The 15,523-nt window shown below is 40.7% G+C and overlaps 1 protein-coding gene across 1 annotated transcript in view; it reads right to left on the bottom strand.

Annotated features, from left to right (window-relative positions):
• The window catches only part of LOC126356129 (para-nitrobenzyl esterase-like), a 67,658-nt gene that overhangs the window by 29,158 nt on the left and 22,977 nt on the right, over positions 1–15,523 (bottom strand). The window contains exons 6-7 of the mRNA XM_050006836.1: positions 5,548–5,698; positions 5,267–5,448 (exon numbers count right to left, since the gene is read on the bottom strand). Of these exons, the coding sequence (XP_049862793.1) occupies positions 5,267–5,448; positions 5,548–5,698 (333 nt within the window). The remainder of the gene's footprint in view (positions 1–5,266; positions 5,449–5,547; positions 5,699–15,523) is intronic.

Below are 15,523 nucleotides of genomic sequence, written 5' to 3' on the forward strand. Positions count from 1 at the left end.
ATCTTCTTATATGTGCTATCTTACTCCATTCCGCCCACGTGTCCTGCCCATCGCAGTCTTCTTATTTTAATAGTAGTGCCAATGTTAGGTTTATCAAAAAGTTGTTCTAATTCTACATTCGTACGGATGCGTGATGCTTCTTGATCTCTATTGGGCCGCATATCTTACGCAGAAACTTTCTCTCCCAAATGCTAAGGATCCTTTCCTCATTTGCACCACGCATAACAACTGGCCTTACAATTGTTTTGTAAATGAGGATTTTATATTTTAGTGATAGAAGTGAGATCCTAAGCATGGGTAATGTGACAAAGTAGCATCTGTTGCTGCTGTTATTCTACCTTTCACCTCGCTGCTGGTTTCTGTGACAGTGGATCAGAGGTACCTGAAGTCTCTCACCCTTTCAGACTTCTTGAAGGCTGTCCTGAGGTTTGGTAGGTTTCGCTGGTTTGTCTTTGCCATATATCTGGTCTTTTCGACATTGACTACCAGGCCAAGTTCCCTTGCACCTCTCTCCAATTGTTGATAGGCATCATCCGGCACAGCAGTGTTTCGTGCTGGTAGTGCGAGATAATCTGCGTGTTCTAGGTACTGCTGAGAACGGTTAAAAGTGGTTCCTCCTCTATTTATCTCTATCTGACTTATGACTTTTTCCAGGCAGAGGTTGAATAGCAGTGAGGATATATTGTCACCTTGTTCAGTCCCATATTCACTCCCACTTCTCTGGAGATTTCGCTCCGTATTTTTAATTTCAAGTTGGTTTCACTGAGGGTCATCATAATAAGTTTAACGAGCTCCTTAGGTATTCCTGCCTCTTCCATCACATTCCGCAATGTCACTCTTAAGAGGCTACCATAGGCTTGTTTAAAATCGTCAAAGAGCTGATGTATGTTTATTTGATGTTCACATTTTTCAAGTAGTACGCGTAATGTGAATATTTGGTCAGTTGATGACGTATTTCTTCTAAAGCCACTCTGATAGTCTCCAATTCTCTCTTCCACATAGGGAGTAAGCCTCCTAGCTAGCATCTTGGAGAACACTTCATATTTAGTACATATCAGGGATATTCCTCGGTAATTCTGGCAGTTTAACTTATCTCCTTTTTTATATATGGGTCACATAATAGTCGTTCTTCACTCCATTGTCATGCTCTCCTCCTGCCAGATGTTCAGTATTACCTTATGTATTGCTTTCCACAGTGCATCCCCACCATATTTGAGGAGTTCAGCCTGGATATGATCTTCTCCAGGTGCCCTATTATTTTCTAAAACCTTAATGGCCTGTATCACTTCCTCCAGTGTGGGTACCAAGGTAAGAACTCTGGTCCATAATGAGTTGTTTCCACCAGTTCTCCTTGTTCTAATCTTTCTACATCTGGGTTCAGTAACTCTTCGAAGCATTCTGCCCATCTGTCGAGTGTTTTATTACTCTCCCCTATCAAATCCCCTTCTTTATTTCTACATTTATTTGTTCTGGCCTGAAACTCAGCCCTTCCTTCTTTAATCTTTTGGTACATTTCTCTTCTCCTAGCTGTTCGATTTCTTCCATTTTTTCTTTTCTAGTGCTCTTTTCTTCTTTCTGCAAACCCTCAAAGCTACACGGCGCTCCTTATTATGGTCATTCAGATTTTCTCTAGTTCTTCTCTGAAATAATTTCATTCGTGTTATGTTACGCTCCTCAATTCTTCTCATACATTCTTCATCAAACCAACCTGCCTTCCTTTGAGCCTGTACATGTCCCAAAATCTCCCCAGCTGCCTCGAGGATTGCAGTCTTACATCGTTTCCTCATTATTTCCATATGTTCATTTGATGTGTTGGTATCGTTCTTAATCTCCTCTTCTATTTTAGTCTAATATGCTCTCCGTATTTCTTCTGACTTTAATTTCTTAATGTCAAAACTCTTCTGTTTCTGGCCTTTATGTCTACCAATAGTGAGATCCGTTGCCTGCTCTTAACTCTCACTCTGTGATGGTCTGAACTGCAGTCAACTCCACGTTGGCTCGTAACATCCATTACGTCTGATCCATGCTACCGGTCAATCAATATAAGGTCTATCTGATTTCTAATTTGTCCATCTGGTGACATCCATGTTTCTTTGTGTATCTTTTTGTGTGAAAACATGTACTGGTGACAGTCATGTCTCACTTACAGCACAATCTACAACCCTAATTCCATTGACATTGAAATATCAATATTTCATGGAGGTTATGTTTTCCTATAGTTAGCTGATAAGCCTCTTATTTTCCTATTTTTGCTCTCAAGTCTCCTATTAAGATCTTAACACTATATTTGGGAACCTGATCATACAACTGCTCTACCTTGCTATAAAGCTCATCCTTCTGTTGTATGAACAACAGATCTTTGGGTGCATGTATATTTATAACTATTATGTTGGAAAATTTTCCCCTTAATCGTAATATGGACATCCGTTCTTTGATTGGTTCGAAGCGTATTGTAGTGTGTTTCAGTCCTTTAGCGACCACAAAATCTGTATGAAAGGTGTTCGTCCTCCCGCACTTGTGTACCTCAATTATCATTTTCGTAGTACAGGGTGATTATAAATGGGTGATCGTAGGACAATGGAACTTTGTGGAAACATTTATAAGAACAAGCGGAAGAGAAATAACGAATTAATCATTGAACGAAAACATTTCTGTTTCCGAATAACACTTGTTAACGGCATACCATGTGGTGAGTGCCCATCGATTCTGCCCGGTGTTCGTTGAGACAAGCAAATATATTGATACGTGGCTCCAGGCAAAAGGGGACGACCCGCAACAGCAAGTATAAAGTTGGAAGTCAGACGTGATGGACAGAGGTGGGCGGCTGTAGTGAACCGAGGGCACGCTGCGGGTGGCTAGCTTCGGAAATTGGTGTTGTGTACACGGTCGTAGGAGGACAGCGCGAGGAGAGACGGGTGGCCGCTGTCAACGGAAGACGTGTGCTGCAGACCGAAGAAGTCTGCTGGCGCGGGGCTCGTGGCTGTCGTACCTAGTTGTGATGAGGTCTCATCTCTGGTTTGGAATACTCCTTGCCTGTGGAAGTAGGGTGAGCATTCCCGAACATTACAAAGAAGTTCTTTGACTGTCTCCCAGATCGTCGTAACCTTGCTCCGTGTTTAAGAACTACATCTGCTTTGTTTTGTGAAGGGGAGGGAAGCGCGAAGACGAGCGTGTGCTCTATTTTCCCACGCGTAAGTTAGTATCGAAATTTTGGAAGATGCTGATGTGACTCGGAGGCCTATGTTACAGCAGTTGTGTACACAGTGGCGTTAGTTAAGGTTGGCTTGTGGCAGATGAGCAATGTAAATTACGCTGAATCTTTTTTTCCATGCTCTCTGTGAATTGCCTACAGTATGGGGAGCCATCTGCAACTGGAAAATCCGGCTTAAAACATCAGATTTCACTGTTTGTAAGCTTACTGAAAGTATGGCGTGCCATGTATATACACCGCTTGGCTCATACTAGGTTACATTTCTTGTAAGATTGGATTTAATTGTTCTTGTACTGGTCAGTTAGGCCCGCTGGTGTCTGAACAGTATTTGACTATTCAGAAACTCATATTATCAGTTGTTCTTGGGCGTTCTCTCCGTATAACACCTGTCATACGGAGTTATCTGCTTGGCAATAGTCGGTACTTCTTTGATGCGTTGCTATTTGTTTTAAATATTTAATCGTATTGTTTCTTTTACTCGTCAGTTACGGCCGTCTGTGCTTATGAAATATGTGCTTACTCAGATACTCATATCGCCAGTTATTCTTTGGGGTTCTATTAGTAAATCACGTCTCGTATAGTAAGTAAATTTGCTGCCGGACAGTAATGGTCACTTTGTTAATGATGTGGTATTTTGCTTTCAAGTTTTTAAACTAATTGTTCTTTGTTTGGTAAGTTACGTCTACCGTCGGTCAAAGTATATTTGCATATTATCTGGTAGTTAAAAATGGCCGCTTGCTTGAGGCTGTGTTACTTGCTTTAAGTATTTAACCTAACTGTTTTATTGAGAGTCACAGTTACGTACTCAAGGCTATGAGGTTTTCCATCGATTAATTAACTGTCTCACTGGTCACTCATGAACGTTGTGATCCCGAATTGTAACAAAATAATTAACAAGGGTACCTGCAGTTAACACTGACACAATTCTTTGGAACTAGACGCCTTCCATTTTTTGAAAAGAATAATTGTCTAGAACTTATTGGAGTGAAAGATACTCATGAAACCCATTTAATTGAAACTGTTCTTCCTAAAGCAAGAGCTCTGCTTGTGCTGTTCACTGCAATTAACCATCTTGGTGCCTTGTTTTATTTAAGAAACAATTGTTTTAATAATATACGTCTTTTCCTGTATTGCTCCTGTAGAGCTCAGTGCTTCACACTCTGTGACCACTGTTTCCAAGTATACCAGCCACAAGATTAAGTGCCACACAGCTTCTGCTCCTCCCCCCCCCCCTCCCTCCCCGACCCCCCACATCCCCTTACCCTTTAATTCTTTCTTAGTGGTTGCGTTTCACCACGTTCACGTTTAAGGTTACACACGCTGCTCAGTCTGATGACCATCTGCATCAACTACAGCCTGGAAGCGCACTGTACTTTGCTCTGCTGCTGCCCGGGAATGGTAGAGCGTGGAAAGTTCAGCTGCTTGAAGATTGTACATCGCGTTTACCATTCTCAGCCATGGCTGCAGTAACTTTTTCATCAATTAGTGGCGTAATTGTCCGTCGGCCTCTCCCATGAACAATTCCCAGGTAGCCAGTTATTCGAACTTTCGGATCATGTTCTTCAGCTGTGGTGCGCAAAAAGCACCCCTTTGCATTCCTTTAATGCCTCAAACTTCATGCTTGATACTCGCTAAGAGAAGCAGCGCTGTAGCGAACAGCTTTACAAGTAAAGCCCTGTTGACCTTGTTCAGACTCATGTTAGAGGCCTGCGCTTGTAATGGACGCTGGTGCTGGTATTTCAATCGTGCATCCCCGTACCCGTGCCGGCGACTGAACGAGAGTCACGACACTTACACTACTAACAGCGAAAATCGCGCAGCACACGGTCTGAACATCATTTCTATAAAGCTCGGTACCCATGCGGTGTCTCGTCTACACTGGCGCAGGTATCGGAAGTTTAGTCACAACCACCTCGTATATCTTACGTAATTATTGTAGCATTTCAAAAGACAACCAACCTCTCAGGTTTTCTACAATCAGACCGTTAATTTTTGTGTCATCGTTTCGTCACAGTTATCGCACAGTAGGAAAAGATCACTTAAATATTGACTCACCTGTACTAATGGCTCTGGATTTTCTGCAGAGATAGTTTCGTTGCCAAAATAGAAGTTTCTAATCCTCAAGGCAGCTTCCGTCTGCTCTTCGGTTGTCGGCAGGTGAAGACAGGGGCCCACGACTTGCTCAAATTTTTCGTTCAGGTTGGTGATCACCTCTGACTGGCCGAGAATGCTGAAACCTGAAGACACAGGAGCACGATCCAGTAGGCGTTCGCTTCAGGAGGTACATTTAGTGCATGTGCTCCATTTTTACTAATGCATAATCATTTCACACTCACCAAGTTCAGCAGAAGTGACACCGATCATGAGAGGCACTTTCGCAAAACGGCCTTCGTTCAAAATCGAAATGGGAGATTCCGTCAGAAAAGCGCTCTCTGACGGTGGTTCTATATTTGCAGTCCATACGATGGTTGACATATACAGCTTCTCCTGCAAAGAAATCAAGAGATCTTATGTTACTCTTTTTCTCAGCATGACATCAAGTGACTGCAATAGCACTAAGGACATCATGAAGTTGTGACTTTTTATGAAGGGATCTTTGTCATAAACCGATTTGCATATCTGCTTCTTAACCCACCAAAAGAAGAGATATACATTGGTTATTTAGTTCCTGGAACGAATAAAGTTACCACATAAGGAACTTCAGGTCGAATAAATTAAACGTACAGTGATACGTCAGTAATATTCAGATAAAATTGTGGAACAATATAAAGAAGAAGGAACCTCTGTAAGCACTTGGTTAATGAGTTACGCTTATCAAGAAAGTAATGACAAACATTATAGTATAAATAAAACATAAAACTAAAAGACAAATAACTTGAAAAAACTTTGAAAAACTGGAGAAAAATTGTAATTGTGAGAATGAATATTTACTCTACAGCTGAGTGTCCGCTGATTTGAAATTTTCTGCCAGGTTAAAACGATGCTGGAGCAAGACTCAAACCGGGACTGCACGGTTTACAAAAGTTTCAAATCAGCGAACACTCCGCTGAAGAGTGAACATTCATTCTACCAACAATACCGCAGACTGTGGGTTAGCCGTTTCTCCGCAATAACCTTTCTACCACTACCGCTAGTGCTAGTCCGGCAACGTACTGGCGGTGGTAAAACTGTGAGAGCGGCTGTTAGGGCACGTGGCCATATGTAGCACTTGTCTCGGATTCAAGTACTGCTGCTGACTATGGTTTCCAATTATGACCACATTACAACTGCAAACAATAGTGAACGAGAAAACGACAGTTGATAATGAATGACAGGAAAGTTTGTACCATGAAAGTGAGAATGATTTGCTTAAAACAGGTGTACAATGTCGCGCTCCCCAACCAGAAGGATATTGTCCAACGTACAGTAAATGCAAAAGGAGACCACAACTTTACACTTACAGGGACTGAACCACAGTACCGAGAGATACTCGTGTTTAAACGTAGAGAAATTAGTTAAGCCGGCAGAACGCAATATTGTATTTGGCCATAAAAACACCTGTGTAGTATCCCCAATACGTTGCAAGTATCAGTGTTGGTCAGAACAGTGTTCTGTGCAGATGTGAGCGCATTATGTACGATCGAAGTGAATGAGAGTGTGAGCAAATTGTTGGTTCTCGTATGGTCGGTGCTTCCATAACCAAGGTATCCGAAGTGTTTGGTGTTTCAAGAGGCACAATATCGAAGATTTGAGACGTATACAGGAAAGAGAAAGAAAGTCATCCGCTATGTCAAATCGCTGATGATAGTGTGCGTTGAGTGACCGTGGCAGACAGTCATTGAAGACGATTCTGACGAAAAATAAGAGATGGTAATTACTAAAAGTCACTGGGCAACTGAATGTCGTACTCGTGACCTTTGCCAACACCAAAACAGAACGAAGGGCGTTCCACCAGCAAGGAATCGCCAGGCGGGCTGGTAATTCCAAAACCCTCACCAGCGATGCAGTTGCCCTTAACCGGAAAACGTAGTGCTGAACACATAAAAACTGGATTGTGGAGGAATGGAGGGAGGTCATTTGATAGGATGAGTCTTCTTTCATACTGTTTCCAGTTTACAGCAGAGCTTACGTTCGAAGGGCAAAAAATGGCTGGAGTTTGGTGATGATTTGGGCAGTCATATCGTGGTATTCCTCGGGCCCCATTGCTACTCCGCAAGTTTGGATTACTGTCTAAATTTACGTCACCATTTAGGGTGATTAGGTTAATCACATTGCAAAATGTTTGTTCTCCTATGCCGATGTTGTATACCAAAACAGCAGGGCGCCTGTTCACACAGCTCGCATCTTCAAACTCTGGTTTTGTGAGCACGAGGATCAATTACGCATCTCCCTTGGCCACCTCACTCACCACATCTTCGTACTACTGATCCTTTGTGATGGGCCTTGGACAGAAGGATGTGTGGTCGCTTCCACCTCCATCTTCGTTACCTGAATTTGCGACTATTTTCCAGGGAGAATGGCACAGGATTACCTTGAAAAGCATACAGAAGTAAATACATTATACGTTCCGAGACGCCTGGAAGCTGCTTTGAACGGCTATCGGTTTCCTACTTCCTACACCGTGTTAGTAATGGTGATATTTCGAGTTTTTGGTGTTTCCATTTTCTGTCCCCCCCCCCCCCCCCCCCCAAAGTCAGACGCTTTCATGGCAACCTCAGATACGAAACCGTATGTCGCTGTTAGGTCACTTAACTATAGCTTAAATACAGAGGCACCCGACTCAGTTTACACAAAGATACGCACGGTATATCCCCTCAAAGCAGTACTAAAATACACTAGCCAGAAATGTAACCAACCTAATGCAATTAAGAAATGAAATAAAACATAAACATTCCACATAGCACAACACTCCTTTCCTTTGCCTTGAAAACCGTGTATGATACCACATCAGAAATAGTGAAAATTGTGGAAGACATTGAAAGACATCCAAATGATAACGCTTTTAAAGCTTTTAATGAACTAGTATTATTTTGATTGGTTTTAGTTTCAGTTTGGAACCAATGCAGCCACTGACCTCAGCATTATTAGGTATTTTTGCTGTGATACAGAGTGTTGCAGGATGATGGGAAATAGTTTTAGTGGTGGCACTAGACACTAACTCTAATAAAACACACTATATAAAGCATGTCCAAGTTCTGTTAGTTCAAGATGTACAGCTGGTCACTGCTATAAGCTTTCATTTCGCTTATTAGTACTCGAGTTGCTGCAGGTTTATTTAACGACTGTGTTTTTTCTTATCAAGTTGAAGTATTGAGGATGTGCGTAACGTTAGCTATTTGATTTTCCTTAAAATGCTGCACATATTCACAAATGCTAAGTATGCTGACATTGTGTTTGAGTATGGATATACTGCCAATGTTACTTGTAGAGAAAATGGTAGACGATGTCCTAACCACCGAGTAACAGGTTCAAGAGTGTTTGTGTTTTCACTAAATAAAACGGCGAGAGAGTAGGGCAGTGCCCAGAAGCCATGCCTCATCTGAACAGGCGAATGAACTGGGTGTGGATGAAGTAGGATACACTACTCGTTTGGTAGAACATAGTCCTGCAACACGTGCACGTAGAATTTCTACGCGTATCAACGTTAGGCATTCAAGAATATGGCGTACATAGCGTCAGCACGGCATCACTAACAGCAGAAAGAGAGAGATAGTTTGTATTTTGCGGTTGCCTGATTGCAAATCGCCAAGTAGTCCTACTGATATACTTCAGTGGTGAAGGTAATTTACTCGTGACGGTATCAATAATACAGAATAGTAATCGGATAAAACTCAAATATCTTTGAGGAGAGAAATTTACAGGAAAACTCCTTTGTAAATAAGTGGAGTTGGCAATGGACAATTAGTTGATTGGGCTGTTATGTTATCACTGAGAATTAGATGGCACCATTATCCTGGGTTTTTTGAAAACGTGCTTTCAGCTTTATTGGAACAGATTCCTTGGGCTACAGCGATTGTTATATTATTGCAGCTTGCCGGGGCCCTTTTGCACATCCTAGTCGCCAGGTGTCAAGTCATCTAGCATTCCCCGGAAGATGGATAGGCAGAAATGATGACGTTTCCTGGCCTTACCTCTTTCGATATTTTGTCTGTAGGGATGGGTGGAAGGCGAAGTCTGCAGAGAAAAGAGTAATTACATAAGACGAATTGATCATTTATGTAGCGAATGTTGCTGCTCTCATGCAAGAACGCCAAGGTAACCGCAGATGAAAGACAAGTGATATTTTCAAGAGAAATCGAAAATTCGCTGTAGTCGCAGGTAGCAGTTTCTGTAAAAATCAGTGTCTAACTTGATCACCTGCCTTTGCTTAAGACCACCCTTGTATATTTGTTTGGGTTATATTCTAATAGCTGTGTTTCTGAACCAATAAAAACTGAAGATGTCTTATGCGGATTTTTATTCGAATAAGTCCACGATATTATCTGAGGAAACTGGATAATTTTGTTTATTTTTATTTCGGCCATGTCAGTTGCACATATAAAATTCAGATCTATTGTTTACCGGTATCGGACTGACAAGCCTATTCTCAGAACACACACCTTCGTATTAACCGTTATTATTCATACAGTATGGTCCCCGTACAGCTTGTGTACAGCAAAATATACACTGACCAAGAAGTACGCTCGTTAATACCACCCTACGTGTCTGTTACAACCGACTGACACAACCAACTATATCTTGAAATAGTTAATATTCCTCCTGAAAAAACAAGTATTTATAACTTAAAAAAATCACTGATATAATCCCAAATAACAAGGACCTGTCTGTACACACATTTGGATGGCAATATCTGTCTGTTACAGAAACTAGAAACAAAAAGAGATCATAGCTGGAGCCATTAATAGCTGGACCCATTAACACTACTTACGACAGAGAAAGAACACGTTGACAAAAAACAATTCCAAGACATAAAAATTAATTTTTCTTTACACTACATCAACAGCAAGCAAGTGAGAAAGGCGCTTTATTCACAGAGTTAGAGACAAATAATACAAGAGATGATGTACACGAGGTCGCAAAATTCTATGCAACAGTAAATGTCCATGGTGAAACCGGATAAGAGTAGTAAAGGACCGAGATTGACTTATTATCTAATGACGCAGCAAGAAGATGTGAAGTGAAAGAAAAAATAACATCCCACAATAACAGATAATCGCTGTTTCAGAAAACAAAACTCCGTAATTAATACGTGTGACGAAAGACAAACACATAACCAAACAAACAAGAATCGTAATAAAAATAATCAACGTTAATATACAACACAACACTGCCTTCTCAGATCACCTCTACAACCGTTCCTACATTGTAACAAACATAAAAACAAGCGTGAATGTTCTCAAAATAGATACAGTCAGAAACGTTATTGTAAATCGAAACATTTCCTTTGTATAGCAAAAGCCTCCACCAAAAACCGAACTTCGCCACTCCATCTGGTCAGACTGAGAGAAGAGCTAGCAACCAAGTGACATTTCAGAACAAACACCATTTTAAACAATTTACATTCTAACAGAAACAGAACAACTGCATTTCAACAGATCGTCAGGACACTTAAAATTCCAGTAACAACACAGTACACGTCTCTCCTTATCCACTAATATATCCAAGCTAGATAAATAAATAAGCATGTAGGAAAGAGGTAAAATTCAATCAAGCATTCCCGATTTGGTAACACTTCAAATCATTTTATATAAATACATGCAGGAAGTTACAAGAATGAGGTTGTCTCTCTTTTTAACAGTAGAAGAGATACAAATTTTGGAATGTAAGAGATATATCTTCAAAATATCAGAACTGACTTAAGAAGGGTGCAACTTGGAAGATTTCAAGAGACACATCATCGACAAGAACGTATGTGCACAAGTTTTTACCAAAAGTTAGATTTAGTTTTTATTCCCTAAGTTCTATCCGTCATCAGTAATTGTAAGACTATCTAATAATCTAGAAGCTGAAAAACATGCACTTTTGTAATACAGGATATTATTTTCTTAGAAGACAGTGAAACGTTTTGTTATTGTATCCTACGCAAATACTATCATTCGTCATTTTGTCTTCCGTTCACGATTACTCTATGGTGTTCTAAACTGGCATTCTAAATCGTTATCTACGTCACTAAATCCTTCATCTTATACTACAGCTAATGACTGCACAAATTTTATGTTCTATTTCCATAGTAAGTGGTTTGCCAGGATGAATGCCTTATGTAATCACAAACGCTCAAGTGTTTATTCCTTTTGCTCTTAACAAATCATCAAGTGTTCAAGATAAACAGTTTGAGAAACCAATAGCTTAACATCGCCATGGAAAACAAGGGATTTTTAAAGGTCTAACCTGTAATTTACGATTGCAATCAATTTTTAATGACCTACACCCACTTATCGTGGTGGCAGACGGTGTCTCCCCATCGTGTAGTCTGTAGACTAATACTCGAGGACAGCGGAACAGTTTGAAGGTATTACATCGGACTGTGATTAACTTCAATTGATGAGTTTCTAAGTCATGCAGATTTATTTCTTTTTTTGATAGACATCACGTTTGCCATTGACTATAGAAAATAAGTTATTTCACTTCGTTATTGTAATTTCGACCTTTCGGTCATTATCAACTGCCACTGTAAAAGCTAAAAAATATAAACAAAGTGAAGCACATGGTGTATGTACAGAGCTGCACAAACAAGCCATCAGACAGTAGTACGTTACAAAAATTATGAAAATAACATTACGTACATTTTACTTCAGAGATCTAAATGCTGTTTACGAAACTGTATAAGAGCTCTCTCCGGTTTCTATTCAATTGCAATTTTGATACGCGATAACGAGGAGAGACAAGTACCCTCCCATGCACTTTACATCTGTAATTTCATTTTATCTCCTGGAGTTCATTTTATCTTGAGAGTGTCTCTCGTTTTGTACCTTCTATTTTAGTAGCGGTTCATAACATAGTGAAATTGGTTTTCACATTTTTCTCGATGATGTTTTAAGCATCTAGGAATGGTATTACTACACATACACAACCTTTTACATAATTTAATTTAATTTCTCATATCAGAGCTTAGCAAAAAGACATATCCTGTATGTACGCGGTTATATCTTCTTATATGTTTTGCTATTTTCTTGCATTATACTGTAGGCCGTTTCGTGGACAAGCAAATTGTGCTCTCACTATTTTTTAATGTTTTCAATGTAGATGCAAACAAACAGATATGTAAGATTACTGTTGCCATGTTCTGCATGAGCACACAGAACAATTTAAGGTCCTTGGGACAGATAACATACGTATTTTCACATCATTTTGTTATAAATAAATCTTTCGATCCTGTTTTTTTGTATCTTACCACATAGCCGTCACAAGATGTAAAATCGAGTCATGGGACGAAACTTATAATTTTTATCGCGGGACTGCACTATCTCTGACAAGTACACATAAAACACGACTTCTGAATATATTTTTGCCCCAGCGGGCTCAGTTGACATGTAAGCAATGTTTTGGGAGATCGCTTTATAGCGATTTGTGTAAAGGATCTTAACATTGTGACAATTTACGTAACTTACGTCGTTTCACTACGTGCAGAGCTTCGGCCCTATTGTATTGCTACACTGAAGAGACTGAGCTCTGACGACATATGTATCTTCTTCCAAATGGATACTCTACCCTCTCTTCACGTTACCATCCCTTCTTCCCCACATCGAACACCTCTGCACCTCCCACACTACCCGAAAAGTAGAGTCTAATAAACCCACTGTCTCCACTCTTATAACCAACCTGGCATGCCGTCGCGACCTTACAAACATGTCCCACGGTCCCTACACCTATGCACAATCCATACCCTGTCCGAATGCAACTTCAACCGACTCCCTTCCCAGGATAATGAAGTCCGCTCCGGTAATTATCCGTCCTTTCAGCTATATTATCTCCATTCCACACCAGGGTTTCCCCTCTGTTTCCTTCTTCACTTCACCGCCTGACTCCACGGCCTCGCCCACCCACCAGACTCATCCTTCCTTCCGTCTCTCTCAGTATCCGTTATATCACCTGTCCTCTCTCAACGGATAACGTAGAGAGGCTTCTGAATTTATACTCACCGTCATCCAAGTGTTTAATCTCCCCACAGCTTCTTCCCCTAGCGTAAGTGTTTCAGCTCTTTAGTGAAAGTGTAGTGCTTCATTTTAACGAAGGTTGTCACTTTCATTTTCCTCTTTAAATTTTCATATGTCCGTTTTTCTCTTTTTTATGTTAACCTGTCAGATTGTTATTTTTCTTATAAAACTTTAAAACATGAAAACCACTCTTTACATTTGCAATCGCCTCTACACTGCATGTAAAATTTTGTAACTTTACCATCCATACACACGTTTTGTCATTTCTTCATTAATTTTTGCAAATGCTCTAAGCTGAAAAGCGAGATAATTTACCGCTGGCAGCCCACACCACGCCCATATAGGGCAAGGCGTATGAAATAACAATAGCGGAAAAAAGGATTATTAAGCTTATCCAATACAGATAATTTAGAACCGGTGACTGTCAGTTGAATGTAAATACATAAAACTGCAAATAATCACTGTTCTCAATAATAATATTTACTATCTCGTGAACCGGATTTCGAACCTTTTCAGGTTCATCTTCGGATGGTTTCTGGACGTTACATCATTATTTCTAGCATAATGCTGGACGGTGCCTCTGTGACAAGGTGGAACACGCTTTAATATATTTCCATGGCTATTTTTTCCTGTCGAAATGTATGTAAATTTAGTTTGTTACTTACAGTGACAGTATGGACGGCTGTTTTCGTTAGTGTCCATCTGTCTGCTTCCATTTTGATGGCCAGTTGGTATATCACTTGCCACACTTTTACACAGTCGATATTCATTTACACTGTGACAGCGAAACTTTACGAGCATCCAGCATGTGCTATACAACTGTTGCTTTGAACAAAGATCTTGACAAAAATGTCGCACTTATTTACATGTATGAAAGTCGATGTAAGGGCAAATATTTTAATCAGGCTGGTGATAACATGCAAGCACAAATAAAATAAACAAATAAATGAATTACTTAAAGAACAAACTTCAAATGTCTGATGTCTTATTTCTGTTCGTATATTAACTGTCAGGTCCCCAGAGGATTTAACTAACAAAGTGACATAGCTATTCTTAGCAACGCATAATATAAAGATTCAGCCACTATATCTAAAGTAGACGTCGTGCAGTGAAACCCGAAGTTCCGCAGACACGGAAGGGAAAGTGTCGCACAGTACAAATAGCCTGAGCTACTAAGCACGTCGAGGATATTAACAGCGCGTCTCTCGGACCTTGGAGGGCAAGAAGGAACTTTCCGCCCCGGGACTCTGCAGGACATATCGAATCCAATAAAGATCCACAGCGAAGAAATGTCCGGGAAGACCGAAAAATAAGTTAGAGAAAGCGGGTGCGAGGGCTGTGTTCGAGCAGGGAAAACCCTCAAAATGAGTATTTAAGAGCATCCACGAGCAGCAAGAAGCAGAGTCGTCGCAGTAGCAGAAGAGGGCACAAGCAGACGAGGCCCTGTAGCATCGAGCAGGTAGTAGCCGCTACTGATGAGTCTATAGGAACTGCAACTATGAGAAGACGGTGATGCTCTGGTAGACGCAACTGCAACTGTCAGTTAAGTAGAAGTTTTTCCTTTGGAGTAGTTTTGACCAGGGACAGTTTGTCTCTGTCTCAATTAGCCTCTACAGTTCGTTTCAGCAATAGAAGGAACAAGCCACTGGCTGGTGCTTGTCTCCTGTGAGATAGGACAAGGGTCCATTATTTAAACGAAGAGTGAATTCAAAGGTAGTAGTTCTTGTGAGTAATCGGGTCCGACATAGAGTGAGAAGTGAAGATTCTGGGTGAATCTACAGAAGTGTACAGAGTATGAGGAAGGGTCTGATACCTCACATGTCCTTTGTGATATTAGTTCAATAAACTGCATTAAAGGAGAAATCTCGCGTTACTGTTTTGACAGTTCAGTGCTGCCAATTCCGCCCTTGTACCTGCTATCTGTTGAAAGTATTGTCTAATGTATATACACCTCCTGCATACCCTTAGACAGTCCAGGAGATTCTACTCCCTCTCACCTCCGTAATAAAGACTAGTTAAAGGGAACCAAAAACCCATAATTGTCGTCAACGTCCCGATTGCGCCACGCAGGCTGGACCAACTCTATATTGGTATCCGGGACCTGTGCTGGGACGCAACATAACGTATAATACAGTCAGTTTATGGGCTAATATTTTAATCGAGATTGGCATTAACATGA

Source organism: Schistocerca gregaria, chromosome 3 (genome assembly GCF_023897955.1).
Source record: "Schistocerca gregaria isolate iqSchGreg1 chromosome 3, iqSchGreg1.2, whole genome shotgun sequence".
Classification (NCBI taxonomy): domain Eukaryota; kingdom Metazoa; phylum Arthropoda; class Insecta; order Orthoptera; family Acrididae; genus Schistocerca; species Schistocerca gregaria.